General features: G+C 48.1%; 1 protein-coding gene across 1 annotated transcript in view; it reads left to right on the top strand.

The window, feature by feature from the left end:
- The window catches only part of TOP1 (DNA topoisomerase I), a 66,877-nt gene extending 51,060 nt beyond the window's left edge, over window positions 1–15,817 (top strand). The window contains exons 10-21 of the mRNA XM_035343834.1: window positions 3,235–3,356; window positions 4,008–4,130; window positions 5,653–5,840; window positions 6,414–6,558; window positions 7,601–7,744; window positions 8,888–9,073; window positions 10,292–10,360; window positions 11,020–11,134; window positions 11,868–11,995; window positions 13,000–13,094; window positions 13,863–14,012; window positions 14,412–15,817. Of these exons, the coding sequence (XP_035199725.1) occupies window positions 3,235–3,356; window positions 4,008–4,130; window positions 5,653–5,840; window positions 6,414–6,558; window positions 7,601–7,744; window positions 8,888–9,073; window positions 10,292–10,360; window positions 11,020–11,134; window positions 11,868–11,995; window positions 13,000–13,094; window positions 13,863–14,012; window positions 14,412–14,514 (1,568 nt within the window). The 3' untranslated portion in view covers window positions 14,515–15,817. The remainder of the gene's footprint in view (window positions 1–3,234; window positions 3,357–4,007; window positions 4,131–5,652; window positions 5,841–6,413; window positions 6,559–7,600; window positions 7,745–8,887; window positions 9,074–10,291; window positions 10,361–11,019; window positions 11,135–11,867; window positions 11,996–12,999; window positions 13,095–13,862; window positions 14,013–14,411) is intronic.
- The last annotated feature ends 3,733 nt before the right edge of the window (window positions 15,818–19,550 follow it).

Here is a 19,550-nt window from a genome sequence, read left to right as displayed (position 1 = left end):
CTGAGGAGATGAGGAGGTGGATTTGTTTCAGTGGTTAGTTTAAGAGAAGTTCTTCAACAGCTTAGAAAAGGACGGGTCTGTAGAAGTAAAAGGAACAGCCTGCTGAATTGACACGGAGATGAACTTGTTCCCATTCTGTTGTGGTAAATCTGTCAGCTTCATTAATAATGTGAGAGGGGGTCTTACACCCAGGAGTAGCATTGTGTAACCAGTTCAGTACATAATTAGAGCTACTTCATCACTGGTCACCTTTAGGCTTGCTTTGTGTTCTTCAATATTATGAATTGAAATTTCCATAACCTGTAATTAATTTCATGATCATTCGGTGGCATTAATGGAACAAAACTAGACAGTTTTGTTACAAATGATTAGGATCTTGCAGGAATGCATGGGATCAGCCTGATCCCGAGGATGCGGCCCTCCAGCGTATGTCATGGTCCCATTTAGCTACTGTTGTGCGTGGTAGAACTAATTGATGTGGGGTTCTAATCTGCCGGGCTGACTGGTTGTTAGAGGCTCATGTGGATAGGATTATATGATGTGATGCCTGATGGAGACTGGACTTGATGACCCGTGTATTGCCTGCTAGTTCTGTGATCATGTTAAATGAAGGATCAAATTAGCCCAGGATTAAATTAAGTGGGAGGCATTTGAGTGGATGAAAATGTAATTTTTGGCGAAGGGGACATCTGTGCGTGGACCTCTTCCAGAAGCAATGTGATATTTTCATGTGACGTGACACATATTAAAATACTGAGAAATAGGTGGCGCACACTGTCAGCAACAAGGTAGTGAAATCAACATGCTGCATCCTATTGAGGACCGTCTCTAAGCAAACAGCACAATGATCAAGGATGCCCATATTCCTCTAGCTGTCTTAGGGCTTGATAAGAACTTGTAGCAAGGTTGGAAATATTTTTCCCCCTCTACTGAAGAACATATATGATCTCTCCTGCTGTCTAGAGAAGAAGAGGGGCGAATTATGCTGTAATTACCCTTTCGTGCAGGCAGCAATGAGCTTCGATCTTGCCACCTATTTCACAAAACCTCCTGGAAACGCAGGGATTTGTTGCAACCTCTGTCTTTGTCATGGCAAGAATTGATCAATAGGCTCAAAAATTAGGGGCGGCGATGGATCCTGGCAAACAAAGCAATCGCATACATCTTCCCTGAGAAACCGGGGGGAGGAGGGCATCAGATGGCTGATTTACACAGCAGCTGCTGAGACCGCTGTCTGTGCTTACAAGGCATTGTCTAATTTCAAGATTATCCTAGGATGATTTGTAGAGTCCAACAATCACGCCGTGGCTGGCCAGCCAGCTGCCAGGGCTCACTGGAGGAATCCCTCCCTTGCCTGGTGATTGCACTGCAGCGAGTCTGGCCCTGATTCCATCCAACGACTGCGGGGCTATTGTCAGCGCTTACAATACCGCGCTCGGGGAGTCTGAAGTGCCAAAAGCCATCTTTAAGGGCTTGGCTATATTTCTGAGTGACTATGGGTTACTGAGCTCGTACCACAAAGGCGGCTTGAACTTGTGTGTTTAAGGCAGCTTGAACTCGCTGTTTTTCTGTAGATGGACAAGATAACAGTGGAGATGAGGGCAGTGGTGTTTGTCACTGCGGTGTGGTCTCTTCTGCCTGTTACGTCCCTGGGTTGCTCCCTGTCTTTCGGGTTTTAAGACAGCAAACTAATGCTCAGGGCTCTGAAATAAATCTGTTTGTTTGTTTAATATATAGTACTGTCTCTGAGAGCTTTTTCAAACTTTTTTAAAAGTGGGAATTGTGTACAATGAAATGTGTTTTAAAGTGATTAGATAAAGGTGACTGAGCCTGTACTACTCTAGCAATTTGGGAACAACCTTAGCCATTTAAGCCCCATAATGTGTTGCTTACTTGATAGCCTCTTTCAAGCTAGACTTGCAGCCTGGAAAAAAAACACTTCCCCTGCTGTCTCTCCCTTCCCCCATTTCCTGTTGTAGGCAAACAAATGTAGTATTTTAGGTTGCAGCTTACAAACTGGCAGAGTTTCTGTTGGTTTTGTTTAATTGTGCGATGTTCTCAGATCGCTGGGAGGACTTTTTGCCTAAGTCCTGTTTTACAAGACTTCATGGATCTTCAGGCTCTACAGAAAACTCCGGTGCTTTGTAACTTTTCCAACCATGGAGTAAATCAAAAGCATGCTATTTTTTTCCACTAGCATAGAATCAACAGTACCTCTTCTTGTATTGACTTTTGTGCAGTAAAACAGTCATTAAAAAATCCCCAGGTGCTGACTGTCTGCCAGCCCACGGGGACTTCAAATATTCCTTGCAACTAGCTGGAGATGTGAGTTGCATGCAAAGTCCTTCACGGGGTTCACTCACATGTTGTCAGGAATGCAATCTGGACTGAAAAGACGCTCGATAGGAATGTTAGATGTTGTTGAATCTACAGCTCCGGTGTTGCAGCAGCCTCTGTTCCCGTGTCCTAGCCTTTTTCCTTGCAGCAGTTTCAGTTTGTACTGCAGTCTTGCAGATAAGCTGAAATGTGACCTCCCCGCTCACCCAAAGCTCTGTCTGTCTCAAAAATGACTATCTTTTGAGCCTGATTTGGAGACAGAGGAACGCATTCCCACAGCGAAGGACTCGGGCTATTAGCAGAATCCTGACACATTTCCCTGCAGTGAAGGGGAATTAAATATTTGGCATTGCTTTCCAGCCTATTTGCGGCGTGTATATATAGGAAGGTCTCTTCCTGGCTAGAAATAGCTAAAGGCTAGAAGGGGTGTTCCAAAGCATGTCTGTCTGTGGGTAGGAGAGGAACACAGAGCCTGTATTTCCCGTATGTCTTGAGTGCCGGAATACGAATTTTAATGAAATTCCTTGCCTCTTCCACTTCAAACAGCAGCATCTCCCCAGGAGCGTACACACCACAGGGATGGCTCAGCACAGGGTTTCCTGGAAGAGGCCTTTTCCCCTTCCTGCCCTGCATCTCTCAGACCTCACTTCAGACTGTTACTGCTTTTTTTATGTTTAACTTCCAGATAGAATTTTTTTCAAAATCTTTGATGGTAGGTCAAGCAAGTGTGTTCCTCTGTTTCTTTTGCCCATCCAATTGGCAGTACTATATAACGCTTCTATGAAGAACTTCAGAGTGGTAAAAGTATGCTGTTCTTAAAGGGAGTTACTGTAGCTTCTTTCTGGCTTCAGTTCCTAATTTTACCACGTGCTTTAAACATAAAACCTTTCTTTGTAGGTAAAGTCATGAAGCTGAGCACCAAAGCAGAAGAAGTTGCCACATTCTTTGCAAAAATGCTTGATCACGAATACACTACGAAGGAGATCTTCAGGAAAAACTTTTTCAAAGACTGGAGAAAGGTATGCGGGTACTCTCGGGCTGTGGTGTCTGCAGGTGTGGCTGGTGTCTCCTCGCTGCTAGGCAGTGAACAGAGGCTGCTGTCCTAGGCTCCTGCCTAGGAGAGCTAGCTTGTGGCAACTGCAAGTTGCCTCAGGTCTTAGCCATGAGGTTTCCAGTTAGTCCTGCAGCTTCTCCAGGAAGGAAGGCCCTCAGATGTTTCTAAACTCAATGTCAGAATTTTCCAAACCAGATTTGCCTGTTGCTTGATGGGTTATAGCTGATCTGACCGTTAAATGCTTTGAAGGGCCTTCCTTATAGCAGAAGGAAGCCCCTTCCAAAGACCTACAGCCAGACCTTCCTCAGTGAACCTACCAGCCACAAGGTCAAACCTTTCGATTAGATGACCCAGTTCTCCTAGATGGGTTACTGGATTTTACTCCCTCAACTCCCTCCCCTGCTAACAGCATTGCCCAGTGCTTGCCGAGATGAGGCCATGCATTTCTTGTCCTTTGCTCTTTGACCTTAGCTGGAGTCAGCATGTACAAGAATTTAGGGATTCCTGGGGGATTACTGTGAGAACATATGCATTGTTTCTGTTTAAGCTGTCACGGGTAGGGTAAGCTCTATTATACGTGTATGAAAATGTAAAGCACTGCTTTTCTTTCTGCAAGGAAATGACCTCTGAAGAGAAGAGCACTATTACCAACCTCAGCAAGTGTGACTTCACCCACATGAGCCAGTATTTCAAAGCTCAGTCGGAAGCTAGGAAACAGATGTCCAAGGAGGAGAAACAGGTACCAGAGGGGATTCTAGGAGACTTCTTGATGCTTAGCTGACTTGTAAACATCTTAGTGTAATTGTTCCTCTGCCTACCTTGCCATTTATAAGTCAGCGTTTACTAGCTTTCACACAGTCACATTCATGTTAACTGTAGAAATCTTTACTCTGCAGCTTAAGTAGTGCAAAGCACTGTGTTTGCAGCCGAACCTTCATCCTGACTTACAATGATATTGATCAGGGTTAAGGCTCCTAATCCTGCTTAGGTAAATAAAGAGAATAAGAGGTCTTATGTTTGATGGGAGTCTTGGTCCCTGGCCAGTAATGAGCAGTGTATGCTCAGGTAAGAACAGATTTTTATTGTAAGAGTTCCTTGGGTTTGAGGGGCAAAATCAAGGATTGTGAAATGGATGCAGCAATGATAGTAGTGAGTAAGATATATTGAGAAAAAATCTTTAAAATCAGGTCTCCACTTAATGCAGTTTTGTAATCAAAAATGGAATTTTATTTTCAGACTACAGTGGCTTGTGGGCAGAAAAGTAGATCTTGAATGAATGAAATGTACTACATGAAACTTACTACAATCAAAGTCGGAAACTGGCCCCACGTTCTCAGTTAATCCTTTCCAGCACTACAGTGATTCTCCTTGGAGTGTGGAGCCTGGTGGCTTGGAATTACAGCCTCTGGGGTCAGGAGTCCTGTCAAAGTAGAGAGCCCATGTCATACCGCTGTTTCAATTCGATATACGTGGGGGAGCCTTTCCTCGTTCCCACTCACAGTAACTATTGCAGTGGAGCAGAAGTGGCTTTCACTGTTAAGTTTCTTAGCTTGTGCACCAGTGCTGTCTACGGGACAGATAGTTTATTTTGGGCTGAGATGTTTTTATTTTTCCCTACTTTTCCTTCCATGTTATGAGAGTTCAAGCACAGAAGTATGCAGTGAAATCTTAGCACGTTCTTAGGAAACCGTGTTCTGTCTTTGAGAACATTTGCTGACACAGACTTCACATGCCTTTAGCAGCAGACTGGAGACATTCCTCTGCCTGCTTTCTGATGCCGAGTTCAGACACAGAAAACTTTTTTTCTCCTATATAAACAACAAGATGTAAAGTCCAGTGGATGTCACATGCTTGTTCTGGGGCTGAATATAGCTTATAAACCAGCAGTACCGTGGTGGGGCTGTTGTACTTAAATGGCCTTTGTAGATGTGGTATGCGGTGGCGGTGAATGCTTCTGTTGTGGCAAAGTAGGGCTGGTGAAGATAAATATTAATCTGTTCCACTCAAATACAGGTTTTAAGAGTTTTTTTTGTACATTTTTTTCCTTTTTTGCTGCTTGTCTTGCTTCTTGCATTTTATGAATACTTATCTGAGCAGTCTGCTGCCTTGTATGTTGGTCCAGCGCTTAGCACGACCTGAGTCTGGCTTTGAGTTGGTCTTCAGTGTTACTGGAGTGCAAATATTAAAAATATTCAGTCTTAGTATGTAGAGATATGTAGTGCTGGGCATAGTACTTCATCTTTGCTTTTGGCTTTTTCCAGAAAATCAAAGAGGAAAACGAGCGGCTATTGAAGGAATATGGCTACTGTGTGATGGACAACCACAAAGAGAGGATCGCAAACTTTAAGATTGAACCTCCAGGTCTCTTCCGAGGTCGGGGGAACCATCCCAAAATGGGCATGTTGAAGAGACGCATCATGCCAGAAGATATCATCATTAACTGCAGCAAGTAAGCACTGGGTGCTTTGCTTTCTAGTTAAGATAGCTTCTTTTCTAAAAACCGGTAGGGGTTCCTGTGCAAGCATGTAGATATACAGATGCTACTTATCTTAGACTTACGCGGATAAGAAACTGAGTCATACAAGCAGAGACTGAACAAGGCTATCACGAGTTTCATGTAGAACTTTGTTGACACATTTTCTTCCTCATCCTCGTGTGCTTAAACATTCTTTCCTGCTGCAAATGCCTAACATTAATTTTCTACTAGGTAGGTTGTCCTGCTTTGTTAAAGGCTAGGGTTTGATGGACTTCTCTTTGGTCCTGTCCTGATAAGCATCTTCACTATTGCAGTGTCCACAAATTGAAGTTGGTCCTAGGAATGTGTTCCCACTGATAGCAATTACACTTGATCTTTTGCTACTCTGATTCACTTGGTCTCCCACTTGTTGAAATTTGTAATTACTTTGCCTTGGTTTCTTTGCCTGTGTTTTCTTCATGTGATGGTATTCATTACTTCTCTCCATTTCAAAGCTTAAAAATCTCTTTAAATAGCTTTGTTTGTTGTCCTCTTAACTCTGTGCAGGGATTCCAAGATCCCTCCCCCTCCACCAGGACACAAATGGAAGGAGGTTCGGCATGATAATAAGGTTACCTGGCTAGTGTCATGGACTGAGAACATCCAAGGCTCCATCAAATACATCATGTTGAACCCCAGCTCAAGAATTAAGGTACAGATTTAGTTAAAATACTGGCCATGAAGCAAATGTAGCTTTTGGCTAGGAGACTGATAGGAAGTAAGTATCTTGCTATTTCATCCTGTGCTGATTGAATTCATATGAAAGTACACATGCTTCTGTTCTGCCTTGAAAAAATAGAATGCAACTGCTGCACAAGAAGATGAAATTCTAAAAACTCTATACCTATTGAAAAGCAATATTGTGTCATTCCTTGTAGGAATCCTTTACTCTTTATAAGCTGAAAATGTGGTAATTCAGCTGCAAATTGACTTGTTCTGATGGATATTATATCTTCTTTTGGCCCTGATTTGGCCCCTGCCTGATCATGTAGTGAAATTGTAACCATGGGCTGATGATTAGTCAGTTCTAAAATTTAAAACGTGGCCAGGTTACTGGCTGAGAAGACTGATAAGGCTGAAGGAAAGCAAACCCTGCTGTGGGAGCAAATAAGTGGGCAATGGATCAGTTCCATAAAAGAAATGATGAGCCTGTTGAAAAATAAGTAGTCTCCAGTTTGGGGGATAGAATTTAAGTTCTTTAAATCATTTTTGTAAGAGATTTTTTTTTCCTGTATTGGAAAGGAGGAGTTTGTCCTACAAGTGGGAGAGAAATCTGTTCCTTGTTAATTTAAGTCTTCTTTTTGCCATGACTTGAACATATAATAACACTGATGAACTGAACTGGTGGTGTTGCTTGTACGCTTTATGGGTATTTAATTAAACGGATGAAAGAATCTAAGCGTTATCTGAATAGAGCAGAGGAAACCATTTATATACAGAGAAGCAAGGAAGACGTAATGTCTCCTTGCGTCTCTATAGTTGCTTCCGTGCAAGCAGTTCATATCATGGAAATCTGAATCGCTTACAGCTGCCTGGCAGCATAGTTTGGAGCTGAGCTGTTTTAGCAGTGAAATCTCCGTGCTTTTGTGCAGTGAGACCGTTTGCCACTCATACTTGTAAAACCTTGAGAGGCAGATTGGAACTGGTCCTCCGCCTGCTTTCTGATGCTGACTGTATTCCAACTTTCTCTGCAGGGTGAGAAGGACTGGCAGAAGTATGAGACAGCTCGGAGGTTGAAGAAGTGTGTAGATAAAATCCGAAATCAATATAGAGAAGATTGGAAATCCAAAGAGATGAAAGTACGGCAGAGGGCTGTGGCGCTGTACTTCATTGATAAAGTAAGGCTCGTTCCCCAGCGCACTCCTCCTACCTTTCCTGTCCTGTTGGGAATACTTGGGACTGCTGTGTGTCTGTTCCTAAAGCAGAACTGAGCCCAGTCGCTAAGGTATCCTGAGACTTCCTGGTGGGCAGGAATCCCACCCCTCTCCTTTTCCTTCCCATTACCTGGAAATCAAGAGCAATAAACTATTGTACTGACTATGGCTATTTCAGGCAGCATTGTTTTAGCTCAAAATTCGCAGCTGGGTTCCAGAATCTCCCAGTTGCATCACTGGGAACTTTGTGTGGACCTTTTGTCTCCAGCTGTTTCAATTTTCCTGCTGGGAGTTCTGCTACTTGGTCACCTCATAGTCTCAAGGTTTCATAATAATGCTCAGTTTCTCACCACAGAATAAAGAAAACTCAAGTTGTATTGATTCACTTAACACTATTTAAAGCCAACTCCCATAGAGCTGCTACGTTTCATTTTGACCAGCCAAATTAACAGTTTGTGTTCAAAATGGTTTGGTGTAAATAGGGGAACTTTGATTTGAATAATTGTGGTTTCATATGAATGTTTAAGGTTTTCTTCAAAAATCAGAAATAGATTTAGCCAGTACAGTTACAACATATTTTTATGCAGCCAAATGCAGCTTTTAGATTACTTATTTACCCTGAAGAAAGTGACATATATGTTGTTTAAAATGTGTTTCTTTAGCATACTGTGAAGAGTAAGAGAATGCATAACTAAGGAACTTCCTGATTTTGTATCAGGTTGAATTCACTTGGAAGTCAGTCTAATATTTTAAAAAACAGAAAACATTTTGAAATGAACTTTTGTTAGTTGATCAGAACTACCTTATAATTCGAGTTAATTAATGTGAGAAAGCTGGTGAAACATCATGCTTTAATCTTCCATTTTAAAATGAAGGTAATTTGGTAGATTGATAGAAGACTTTGTCATTAGTGTAGGGTTAGTTAAAATATTTAAAGGCAACCTAGGGAGCTTCTGAGAATTTTCTTTTGTCCCTTCAAAAGCATATTTCTTCCTCTTCTACTGTGGACACCCCTGATATGTAGGCCCATGTCTGAAAGTTTCTAGTATCTATCCACTACTGAGATAGTCCGAAGTGCTTACCTCTCTTGTCTTGGTGTAAATGTAGCTTGCTCTGAGAGCTGGAAATGAAAAAGAAGAAGGAGAGACAGCTGACACCGTGGGCTGCTGCTCTCTGAGAGTAGAACATATCAAGCTGCATCCTGAACTGGATGGCCAGGAATACGTGGTTGAGTTTGACTTCCTCGGAAAAGACTCCATCCGATACTACAACAAAGTCCCTGTGGAGAAGAGGGTAAGGCACCTCCACAAACACATACACAGTCTGAAATGCAGAAAAATCTGGTCAACACGGTCTTAGTGGCAAAAAGAGGGTGCTTTGCCATTGGTCAGAAAGCAAGTCAGTTAATGTCCTTCCCTTCTTACTGGTTGTGCCTTGGAAAGGAAGAAGGCTTACGCACTGATCCTTCTGGTCTGTGTATGTGGGTATCTACCAACCAAGACTTCTTTCTTAGTGTTATTTTCTTTATTCCTGTTGCCCACCAACTACTAATCTGTTGCGATCTTGGCAGTATGCCAGAACAAATCCCCATAAAGCAATGTGAACTGGAGGGCACTGTCCAAAAAGGCTGCTTTTGTGGGTGTAACCAGGCTTTGCACCTCACCCACACCTCTGCAGTTAGCACAGCATGTTAGATAACACGTGCAGTACTGTGGTAATTGTAATGGCAGAGAGCCATAAGTGTCAACCTCTTGGCAAATGAAATGCTGGGGGGGGAGATAAACTATAGCTGCTATAGGAATCTAGAATTCTTATTTCTTTGTTTAAAGGGGAAAAAAAGAAAAACATTTTTCAGTTTGAATTTATTTAGTGTTGATCTCTCTTGGTGTCTCTTCTTTAATGCTTATAATGGGGAATTGATTATTGTGGAACTAGAAATCTCTCTGTATAAGGTATCTATAGAGGAAGAACGTGTGTTGATGAGAAGCTGGGAACTAGGGATTTGGAGTACACAGAGCTGGGATTTGTGGTCTCTGTGTAATCAAAAAGGTTTTGATTATGTCCCCACCCCAATGAGACTTGTTTGGGATGTACTGGTGTGAAACATTTAATGCAGTAATGAGAAGGGCTGGGTTTTGGTAGCTTTAACCCCATGGGAAATTGCTCAGGGGTCTCTTCCGTTGGAATAACCATGGAGAGTAAGGGGAGTGGGTGGTAACTTTGGAGTCTCTTTCTCTGTTAGATAGCTAAGGCAGAGCAGAATCGAGTTTTCTGAAATACGGATCTAAAGAATGAGCATAAAGGACATCAAATGCTCAGGATTCAGGATTGCTGGGGATGAACTTTAAACACAAGTGTTGTCTTGGGAGATGGTGGCCTTTGCCTGTTGGGAAGTGATGTCCAGCATCATCGGTGTTGCCTGAAAACAGTTTAAGTGGTGTCTCAGCAGTGTTGCTTCTACCCAGCACTGTTCAGTCCCAGTGCCTTAAGATGAGTGTTTTCTTCTTGCAGGTTTTTAAGAATCTTCAGTTATTCATGGAGAACAAGCAGCCTGAGGATGACCTCTTCGACCGCCTCAATGTAAGCACGTAGTTACTGGTGAGGAATGGTGGTAGAGCACCAGGCTCACTCCGCACCAGGCAATAACAGCTGCTCTGTTCCAAAAAATGGTTTCAGTGGCAGGTTTTGTTTCTTGTTTTTTTCAGAGCTGTCCTGAGTGACCTGAGTGAAAGACACACACCTGAGTGAGAGTCTCTCTCAATCTGGTGTCTGTATTGTGCTCACTGTGCCTGCAGGTTCCTGAAGTGATGGGCTTTTGGCCCTGTGGAGCTTGGCTGGCTCTGACATGGGAAGGTTTTTTCAAAGTTCAGAAAAGCTGATTGTGAGTTGACAGATTTTCAGATGCCATCCCTGATTGCACATATGGCACTCTGGGAGCACTGTGGTGGTTTAAGCACCTTCGCTGGGATGGGACAGGCATGTCCCTCCTACCTGGTGGGAACCGAAACCTCTACAATGAAGAAAACTTGACTGTTTATGATGCTTGATCCTGGTATAATACTTGCTGGTTCTTAATTCACTTTTCCTGGGGTTTCAGTCAAGTTTTGGCCATTGGGTGTCAGGTCTGAGTCCACTAGTTGGGTTTTGGCTGTGAACTGTGTGTCTTCATTAGCAGTGTGTCCAGAGGTTTCACTGCTGAAGTCAATTCTAATGCTGTCACCATCTTTCTCCTTCTTTAGACCAGTATCTTAAATAAACATCTTCAAGACCTTATGGAGGGACTGACAGCCAAGGTATTCCGTACTTACAACGCCTCCATCACGCTACAGCAGCAGCTCAAGGAGCTCACTAATCGTAAGTCCTGTCCTTGCAGCTGTGAGGGGAACAGTTCCCATCCTGCAATCCAGACCTGCCTTCCTCAGCTTAACCTTCTATCTGCATAGCACTGCCTGGCTGCGCTTCTCCCAGTGTAAATGTCAAACAGCTGAAGTCTGACCAAAAATCTGCTGCCAGTCTTTTGGGGGTAGCTGAGCAGCCCAGCACTGGGGCAGCGCAAAGCTCATCTGTGAGCATACTATGGTTTGCCTGCCAAGATATGCCTGGCTTTTACCAAATCTTTCACTTGTTTTCTTTTAGCTGTAAGAGGCTGTAGCTGGCAGGCAAGGCAGGTACATCTGTAACAGCCCCATGTTTCTTGGCTGCTCATTAACTTCTCTGCTGAGCACTGCTCACTTGCACTTCAACAGCTTTACAAAATGGACACGTTTGGAGGAAACTGAAGTCCAACAGCATCTTGAGCAGTATGGTCCTGCTGCCCTCTACTCACTCTGAGCATGGATGTGCTTTCCCTGTCTCCTGAGTGGCAGCTGTTTGTTGCTGTTGATGGAACTAGCACAGAAAGTTAGGGTTTGGGATGGAAGTGCTCAGGCTCTTAGCACTGTGCTTAGAGCACAGTGTTGAGACTGTTCCATCAGAGAGCAAGGTCACTTCTGCAGTGACTGAGAGTTTGCAGGGATGGTGGGATGCTGGCTGGGCCTCCTTGGCCATGGAGAATACCGGTTGTTCACCATTTTCTTGTCCTTTGCAGCGGATGATAACATCCCAGCGAAGATCCTTTCCTATAACCGTGCCAACAGAGCGGTTGCCATTTTGTGTAACCACCAGAGGGCTCCGCCGAAGACCTTCGAGAAATCCATGATGAACCTTCAGAGCAAGGTACTCTTGACTTGCTGCATCTCAGAAGTCATGTTTCCTTTCAGATGAGGAAAAAATATTGCAGAGCCTGCTTGGAGAGGCAGACTCTAGAAGCACAATATTGAGCTGAAAGGACCACACTTCAGTTAGTCATGTACTTGTAAAGACCAAGACCAGACCCGTTATCTGGCCCTCATCACATAGCTGTGTTCTGCTACCATCAAAATTGCAGGGCAGCAGCCTAGCTCCGATCTGCATCCCCTAAAGAACCCCGAGTGGACATCCGTTCCTCCTGCGTGAATCCCAGGCCACTGTCAGTGCAGGCTGTGTACGTGGTGCGTTGTGCCCCTCTGACCTGACCTCTTCCTTTGCAGATTGTTTCTGGTGAAGGCCATGAGGTCCAAAGGGGTTAGGTCTGTTCCTGCTCTGGCGTTAGAATAACCTTCACATAAGGACTTCTGGTTTGGCCCTGCCATGACCCCTGCTTCTGTAACACCTAACATGGCTGCCTTCACCCTAGATCTTAGAGCCTGGGGAGTGGTTGAAGGGGCTGAAAAATGCTAAATCTCCCTGAATTCTAAACTTAGCAGAGGAGAGCTGCCTGGAGCCTTAGCAGTTTTCAGCCTGTAGGATTTGGTGGCAAGAACTCATCCCTGCTAAGGGAACAAGGATCATTCTTCTGTGGTGCCAACAGAGCTGGTACTGGTGGGACACGCTGGAGACACACGGGTGTAGCTGTGTGAGAAAGCTTCTGGTAGCTGTCTGTCAGGGCCACCTCGTCTTTGGCCCTGTTTGGGGGGAATAAAATACTAGGGCCCTGTTTTCTGAGGGGAACTTTTCACCACGACAGGACTTGCAGCAAACTGAAAGGCTAGCGGCCCAGTTGTGCTGCAGAACTGTGTCCAAGCGCTGGTAAATGCTGACCATGCTCACAAACTCGCTCCCTTGGTCGTGCTGTCCAGGGGTGACCACCACAGTTGTCTGCAGCTTGTTCACAGTGCTGCCTCTGGTTTTGCCTCTCCTAGATCGATGCCAAGAAGGAGCAGTTAGCTGATGCCAGGAGAGAACTGAAAAGCGCCAAAGCTGATGCCAAGGTCCGGAGGGATGAGAAGTCTAAAAAGTAAGGCTGGTGTTATGAGGCTGTGCAATGCTCCCAGTACTTGGAGCTCCAAATGGGTGCTTCAGCCCTGTGTTCTGTTTCCCCAGCCTGTGATCCAGGAGATTTGGGAAGACTTTCTCAAGCTTTCTTGTCCCCTCTTTCTTCTGTGTATGAAGAGATGGCCTTCAAGCTGAGGAGCATAGGGTGTCCCGACACTGCGGTTCCTGATGTGGCCACTAGCGTTAGTCTGCACTGTGTCCCTGAGCACCCGCCAGTGCCATAGCAGCCACCGTGCTGCCCAGGACCAAGCAAAGTAATGGACTGAGCGTGCAACACTGCCATCCTTAAGGGGAGCCAGGAGTTACCCACTTGCAAATGCACTTTCCCGGATCCTGCTGTGCTCTGTTGGAAGCTCACAGTGCAGACGTGTGTGCTCTGGAATAGTCACAGGGGTCCTGAGTTAAGGGAGTTCTGAAGGCAGAATCTGTGTGACTGTTAGAGAGGGAAAGTTGGGCTGGATTTGAAGCGGGCATCAGTGTAGTTGAGGCTGTTGCTTCCAACCCTTTAAAGCAAAACTGCTGCTTAGGATTTCTGCGCTGCCTCTTTGAAAACATCAGTTCTTAATTGCATGTGCTGATTGTTTTGTGTCATTATCTGTGCTGATACAACTGCCTTTTGAGGCTGGTGGCATTGCTTACCTTGAGCAGAGCCCCCTTGCCTTCCTGCGATGCTGCTGTCTCAAGCCCAGTAGGGCACCAGGCATTAAATATTTTTCCTCCCTCACCCCAGGACAGTGGAGAGCAAGAAGAAAGCAGTGCAGAGGATTGAGGAGCAGCTGATGAAGCTGGAGGTTCAGGCTACAGATAGGGAGGAGAACAAGCAGATTGCCTTGGGCACCTCCAAACTCAACTATCTGGATCCCAGGATCTCTGTTGCTTGGTAAGCGTCTGCCCTGGGCTGTGCTGGAGGGAACTGCTCCTTCCCCTGTGTGCAGTCCCGCAGGTAGTAGACAAGGGCTGTGGCTGAGAGCAGTGCCCCTGTGCACGGAGAGACACACCTCTGGCTTTCCCTTACATGTTAAAATGGTTTGGGGAAGCTTTAAACTAATCTCTTGGGGCAGATGTCATGTGCCAGCCACTGCCAGCACTGCGCTGGGAGGTGGTGGGTCAGTGAACCTGCAGGGTGTGCTGCTGGGAGGCTGCTCCTGCTCCACTGGGCGGTTTGTCTCGCAGCAAAGCAGAGCTAGGAAGGTGCTGGGGGAGCCGAGCAGCTCTGCTGCACCACGAGGGGCGGGGGGGCTGTGCTGTGCTCGCTCTAACGGTGTCTCCTCTTCTGCAGGTGTAAGAAGTGGGGAATTCCTATAGAGAAGATATATAACAAAACCCAGCGAGAGAAGTTTGCCTGGGCTATCGACATGGCAGAGGAAGACTATGAATTTTAACCTGTTTTTAATGAGCTGAATGTTATGGGGGAAAAAAATAAAAGGGGGAGTAGCCTGGTTTTTAGGAAGATTGATAAACTGTGAGCCTTACTTGTCCTTGGATATGCTGGGGAAGGGGGAGGAAAGGGGCAAGTGAGCATCAGATAAAACAGCCAACATCGTGTAGAAAGCATAACCTGGAAATATCCTAAAGGAGCTGAGCCAGTTGTCCTATGGACAACTTATTTAAAAATGTTTCAGAGATCCAAATTCTAGCTGTCTGGTTTGTGTGGTTTTTCTCTTGAGGCAGAGCAAGTGGATGGGGGATTTGTCAACCTTCCGCCAGGCAAATTCACCATCACACTGAGAGCGTGGGAATCTTTAGCTACTGTATACAAAATCCAATTATATTGGTGCGTTTTTACAGTTAGGGTTTTGCAATAACTTCTATATTTTAATAGAAAATGGACTCCTTAACCCCTGCCCTTCCCCTCCCCCTCCCGCCCCATTTCAGAATTTAACAAATAGACAAAATTTAAGAAACCCAACGCACCTGTTACAGCTGTCACAGTCATGGAAATACCCAATCTTTTTTTAAATTGTCACTTGAAACAGTCGTGGCATCGGAACATGAATTCCAAATATCCACCGCATTTGTTCAAAGCAAAGCGTGATGGGAAATCGGCCTCCTGACTTCTGAGTGTTCCTTTTTTTAAATGTGAATTTTTATTTCTTTTAATTATTTTAAAATATTTAAACTGTTTTTTCTTGATCTTAAAGATCGTGTAGATTGGGGGAGCGGGTGGGGGGGGCCGCGTGATCGGGAGATGCGTGTGAAATCTGAGGACAAGTGAAATCTGCAACAAATGACATTCCCATCACCCTTTGTTCTGAGCACGCTCTGTACACTTCAAGAATATCTACTTTTTAGGTTTGTCAGACTGTTTTACCTTTCCCCCCCTTTTTTTCTAAGCCCCACTCCCCTCTTTTACTTGAAAGATTTTATTGTGTAAAAAGAAGTTTCACAGGTCAATAAATTTCGAGGGAAATGAGCATCGGTCCAAAAAGGAAAATTATCAAGATTTTAGGGCTTTTATTTTTTTTTCTTTTGTAATTGTGTAAAAAAATTTTAAAAAATTAAAAAGCAGAATTTTAATGTGAAACCTTTTTTTGCTATAATCATTAGTTTTAGAGGCATTGTTAGCGTAGTGTGTGTGCGAAGACCATTTCCTGCAGCCTTTCCTCAACAAGTATCTTCTATTTTTATCATGAATTCCCTTTTAATCAACTGTAGGTTATTTAAAATAAATTCCTACAACTTAACTGAGGGTTGGCGTCTGTGTGTTCTTTTACCTCAGGCCCTTGGCCGAGGTCCCCAGTCCTGCCCCTAGCTTGGGGGGCCGTCAGGCCTGATGCCACGCTGGATGGTCCCCAAAATGGGGCTGAGCCCCTGTCCCTGCAGCGTGTAGAGCAGCTGCTGCCTCCACGGTGAGGCCCTGGAGCCTCGCTCGTCCCACCAGGGCTACACGGAGGATGCTGAGCGCGTGGCAAGGTGTGTGGGGAGGGACCGACGACGTGTCTCCATCAGGGATGAGTTGTGTGGGGGTTCAGAAGGATGCCAGGGATCTAAAGATGAAGCAGCTGGCTGCAGCTGGCTTTTTGGAGGGGACGAGGCTTCCCACGGCAGCTGGAAGCAGTTGCTGCAATGCTTTAACTCTCCAGTGCCTTGTGCTGAGGCGTGGTGGCCCTGTGGGCATCTCTGCTGTGGTGCTGCCGTGGTTGGTCAGCATGCTTTGGAGCCTTGGTTAGAGGCATGGAGAGCTGACCAGGCTGTCCCACCAGCCTGGGGTCTCGCTGCTTGTTCAGGAGTTCGTATTGGTGCCAGGGCTTTGAGGGGTCCCTCAGCTCGCCTGGTTCCCAAATCTTGTCTGCGCTCCCTACGTGGCAGCGTGCTCCCCTGGACTTGTGCAAACCACAGCGAAATTGCAGCAGCCTGACCTACCGAGTTTGGTGCAGAGCTGCTCGGGTCCTGCGCTCGCCTCGTCCTGGGAACCCCTCGCCCAGCGGGGCAGCGGGATGGGGTGAGATCCGAGCTCCGGGCGTGCTCTGCTGCCTTCCACCTGCCCTGGTGCTGGGGAGCAACCTGCAGGGAGCCGAGCCTGGAGCAGACCCCGGGCCCTTCCCCAAGGCTGGAGCAGCACTTTCAGGGCTCCCAAACCCCCTGAAGGTGGCTGCAGCGTCAGGCCCAGCCCTGCCGCCTCTCCCCAGCCTGCCCCAGCTCCCTGCTGTGCTGTTTGGAGGTGCTTTGTTGTGGCTGCGAAGCCTCACGGCTTGGCAGCAGGCACCGTTTACTCTCTGGGGCCTTTCCAAGGTGCAGCGGAGAAAATGCCAACTGACGAGGAAAAGGGCTCATTGTGCTCCCAACCTGCCCGTGCCTGGAACAATGCGGCCCGTAAAAATATCCTTTCTATTTATACAGCTTGCCCGAGTGAACCTCCCGGATCCCGTGCTGCTGAGCAGGGAAAAGTGCCTCTCCCCTCCCCTGGCGGCTCAGTGTTGATGGAGAAACGGCCAGGAAAGCTGCTGCATCCTGCTCTGCATCCCACCAGCACCACCCTGGAGCACCCAGTCCTCGCCTGCCGGGGTGCCCCCACCTCGGGGTGCCCCCGCTCGGGGCAGCTTCCCTCCCCCAGCAGCGCTGGGCCGGGCTGGGCGCTGCCCTGGGGTGGGCAGTGGGGGCCGAGCCCAGAGCTCTCCTGGCATCATGGGTGGTCCTCCTGCTCCCCGTGCTGCCGGGGGGCTTTTTGGGGAGACGTCTGGGCCGGGCATGTGGCCCCTCTGGCTCCCAGCCGGAGGGAGGGAGGTGGGTTTGGAGCAGGGGGGACCCCAGCCCTGTGCCCGTGACCCGGTTTGTGCTTGGCAGTGAGGGAAACTGAGGCAGCGAGCGGTGACGTGACCGGAGCAGGGGCAAAACGCCCCCAAAATGGACCCCCTGTGCTGCAAACCCGGGCAGGCCAAGGGGAGGCTGCAAACCCCGCTGGCTGCGGCCCCATCCCCCTCGGAGCCTTACGGGCTGCAAATTGGAACCAGCTGAAGGCAGGAGGTGAAAGAAAGTGCGTGTGCCTCGCAGCCACACCGGGCAGCGGGCTCAGGCTGGGGCAGGTTTCCCCTCACGTGTTTTATAAAACCCAGCGGGGTTCCAAAGAGCCTGGAAGGGGCAGTGGGACCCCAGGGACAGGGGGAGCGGGCTCGGGGGGCACTCATGCGGCAGGCACCGTGCCAGCATCGCCGGCTGCATGGCCCCAGCAGGTCTGCTGAGTCCATCCTGAGCAGGAAACCTCCTCGTGCTGCCCTGTGTCTGCTGCCAGCACCCCGGGACGGGGCAGCTCAGCACCACCGCCCCTAAGGTGCTCCAGGACTCTCCAATTGCTGCGGGGCCAGAAAAGCTCTTCCCCAGGTGATTTTTCTCAGCTGTTGGGTTGGTTTTTCACTTGCCCACCCTCAGGGCTGTGTTTCCAAGTGCAGCACCGCAGAACAGATGGGGAACAAATAAATAACCCGGGGGTTCACCTCCCCGGGGGACCACAAGGTGCCAGGTACCGCTTGGACACTTCACGGCGCGTGATCCCCGGGGTTTTGTGGTGGTGCTGGGACACTCGTGTCAGAGGGATGGTGAACCAGGGTTTTTATTTCCCTGGGTTTTGCTCCCCAGCCCCAGAGCGAGGCCCTTCTCCAAACAGCACCCGCGAGGAGAGGCTTGCGGCGAGTGCAAGGGTGAATTTCTCCAAAAGCAAAGCGCCCCCAGCCTGACCCCGCTGAGGGGAGTTGGGCTGGGACAGCTGGGGACCCGGTGGATGTTTCTGCTGGGGGTGATCGCTGCTGCCCGGAGCAGGAGCCGGCACCGCTGAAGGATGCTGGCAGGCAGCAGGCAAACAAAAGCGGGTTTGCGTGCTGCAAAATTAAACTGTGAAATTCCTCGGCACGCAGCATCACGGACGCTGGAAGATTATGCAAGCCTACAAAGCGATTAGGCAAACTTGGAGAAGAAAAAAATCCAGCCAAGACACCTCATCGCAAGGCACCGCTGCCTGCCCCAGCGAGCCAGGTCTGCGGAGCCAGGGGGGGACACAGGGGGCTCAGGCTCCCCAGCAGCGTCTGACGACGCTCTCCGTGAGCGAGCCCAGGAGGTGTCTGGGAGCAAGACAGTCACCTTTTCTGCTTCTTCAATGGCCACGCTCCCTGCTCAGGTTTTGCCCTCAAAAACAAGGGTGTGCCTGTAATGCCTGGCTATTTTAAGGGCTCTGGGAGCCGGCTGCTTCCTGCTGGTCCCGAGCGGGGCCGCTCCACCAGCAAGGAGCAGCTTCCCTGGGGAGCAGGGGGTCGGGAGGAGGCCCCCGCCGTGCTGGAGGCTCACCTGGCTGCCTCGCCAGCGCCATCACACTCCATTGTGGGACAGGTCCAGGCTCTTACCCCACTGTTTGTCCTTTCCTGCCTTCCTAATGCCCTAGAATTCAGTAGCATCCTAAACTGGGTAGGATCCTAAAAAACTGTAAACCTTGTAGGGCTGCTCACGCATGTCCCTGTGGAGCCTCCACGCGTGTAGCTGGGGGTACGTCCCGTCAACCTCCCCCGGTGCCGACCCCTGCCCACACCACGCTGCTCTCCGGCACTGGGGCCGTGCTCACCCTCGCTGCCTGCCGGGCTGGGCGACGCACCCGGCCACCAAACCCCAGGAAATCGCGGGCTTTAACCACATGAATGGAGCAAACCGCCCCGAAACGCTGCCGAATTCAACCGCTTATTCCCTTGCAAAACCCCGGTTTTGTGTCCCCTCCGCCACGGCCCGGGCCCCCCACACCGAGCAGCCCCGTTGGCCGCCCCCCACTATGGGGCACGGCCGTGGTCCCACACGGCTCCTGCAGCTGTTTGGCAGCCGCGCATCTGCCGGCCAGCTGAGCCCAGCTGCGGGGCCGGGGTGCTGCCTGGGGGGCCCGGGGGGTCTCTGCCCCCAGCCCCGTGCCCCCGCCTGCTTCTTCTGGTGTCCCCAGGTGCAGCTG

This window comes from Oxyura jamaicensis, chromosome 20, assembly GCF_011077185.1.
Source record: "Oxyura jamaicensis isolate SHBP4307 breed ruddy duck chromosome 20, BPBGC_Ojam_1.0, whole genome shotgun sequence".
Taxonomy (NCBI): Eukaryota; Metazoa; Chordata; class Aves; order Anseriformes; family Anatidae; genus Oxyura; species Oxyura jamaicensis.
This window is presented reverse-complemented; position numbering and strand designations above follow the sequence as displayed.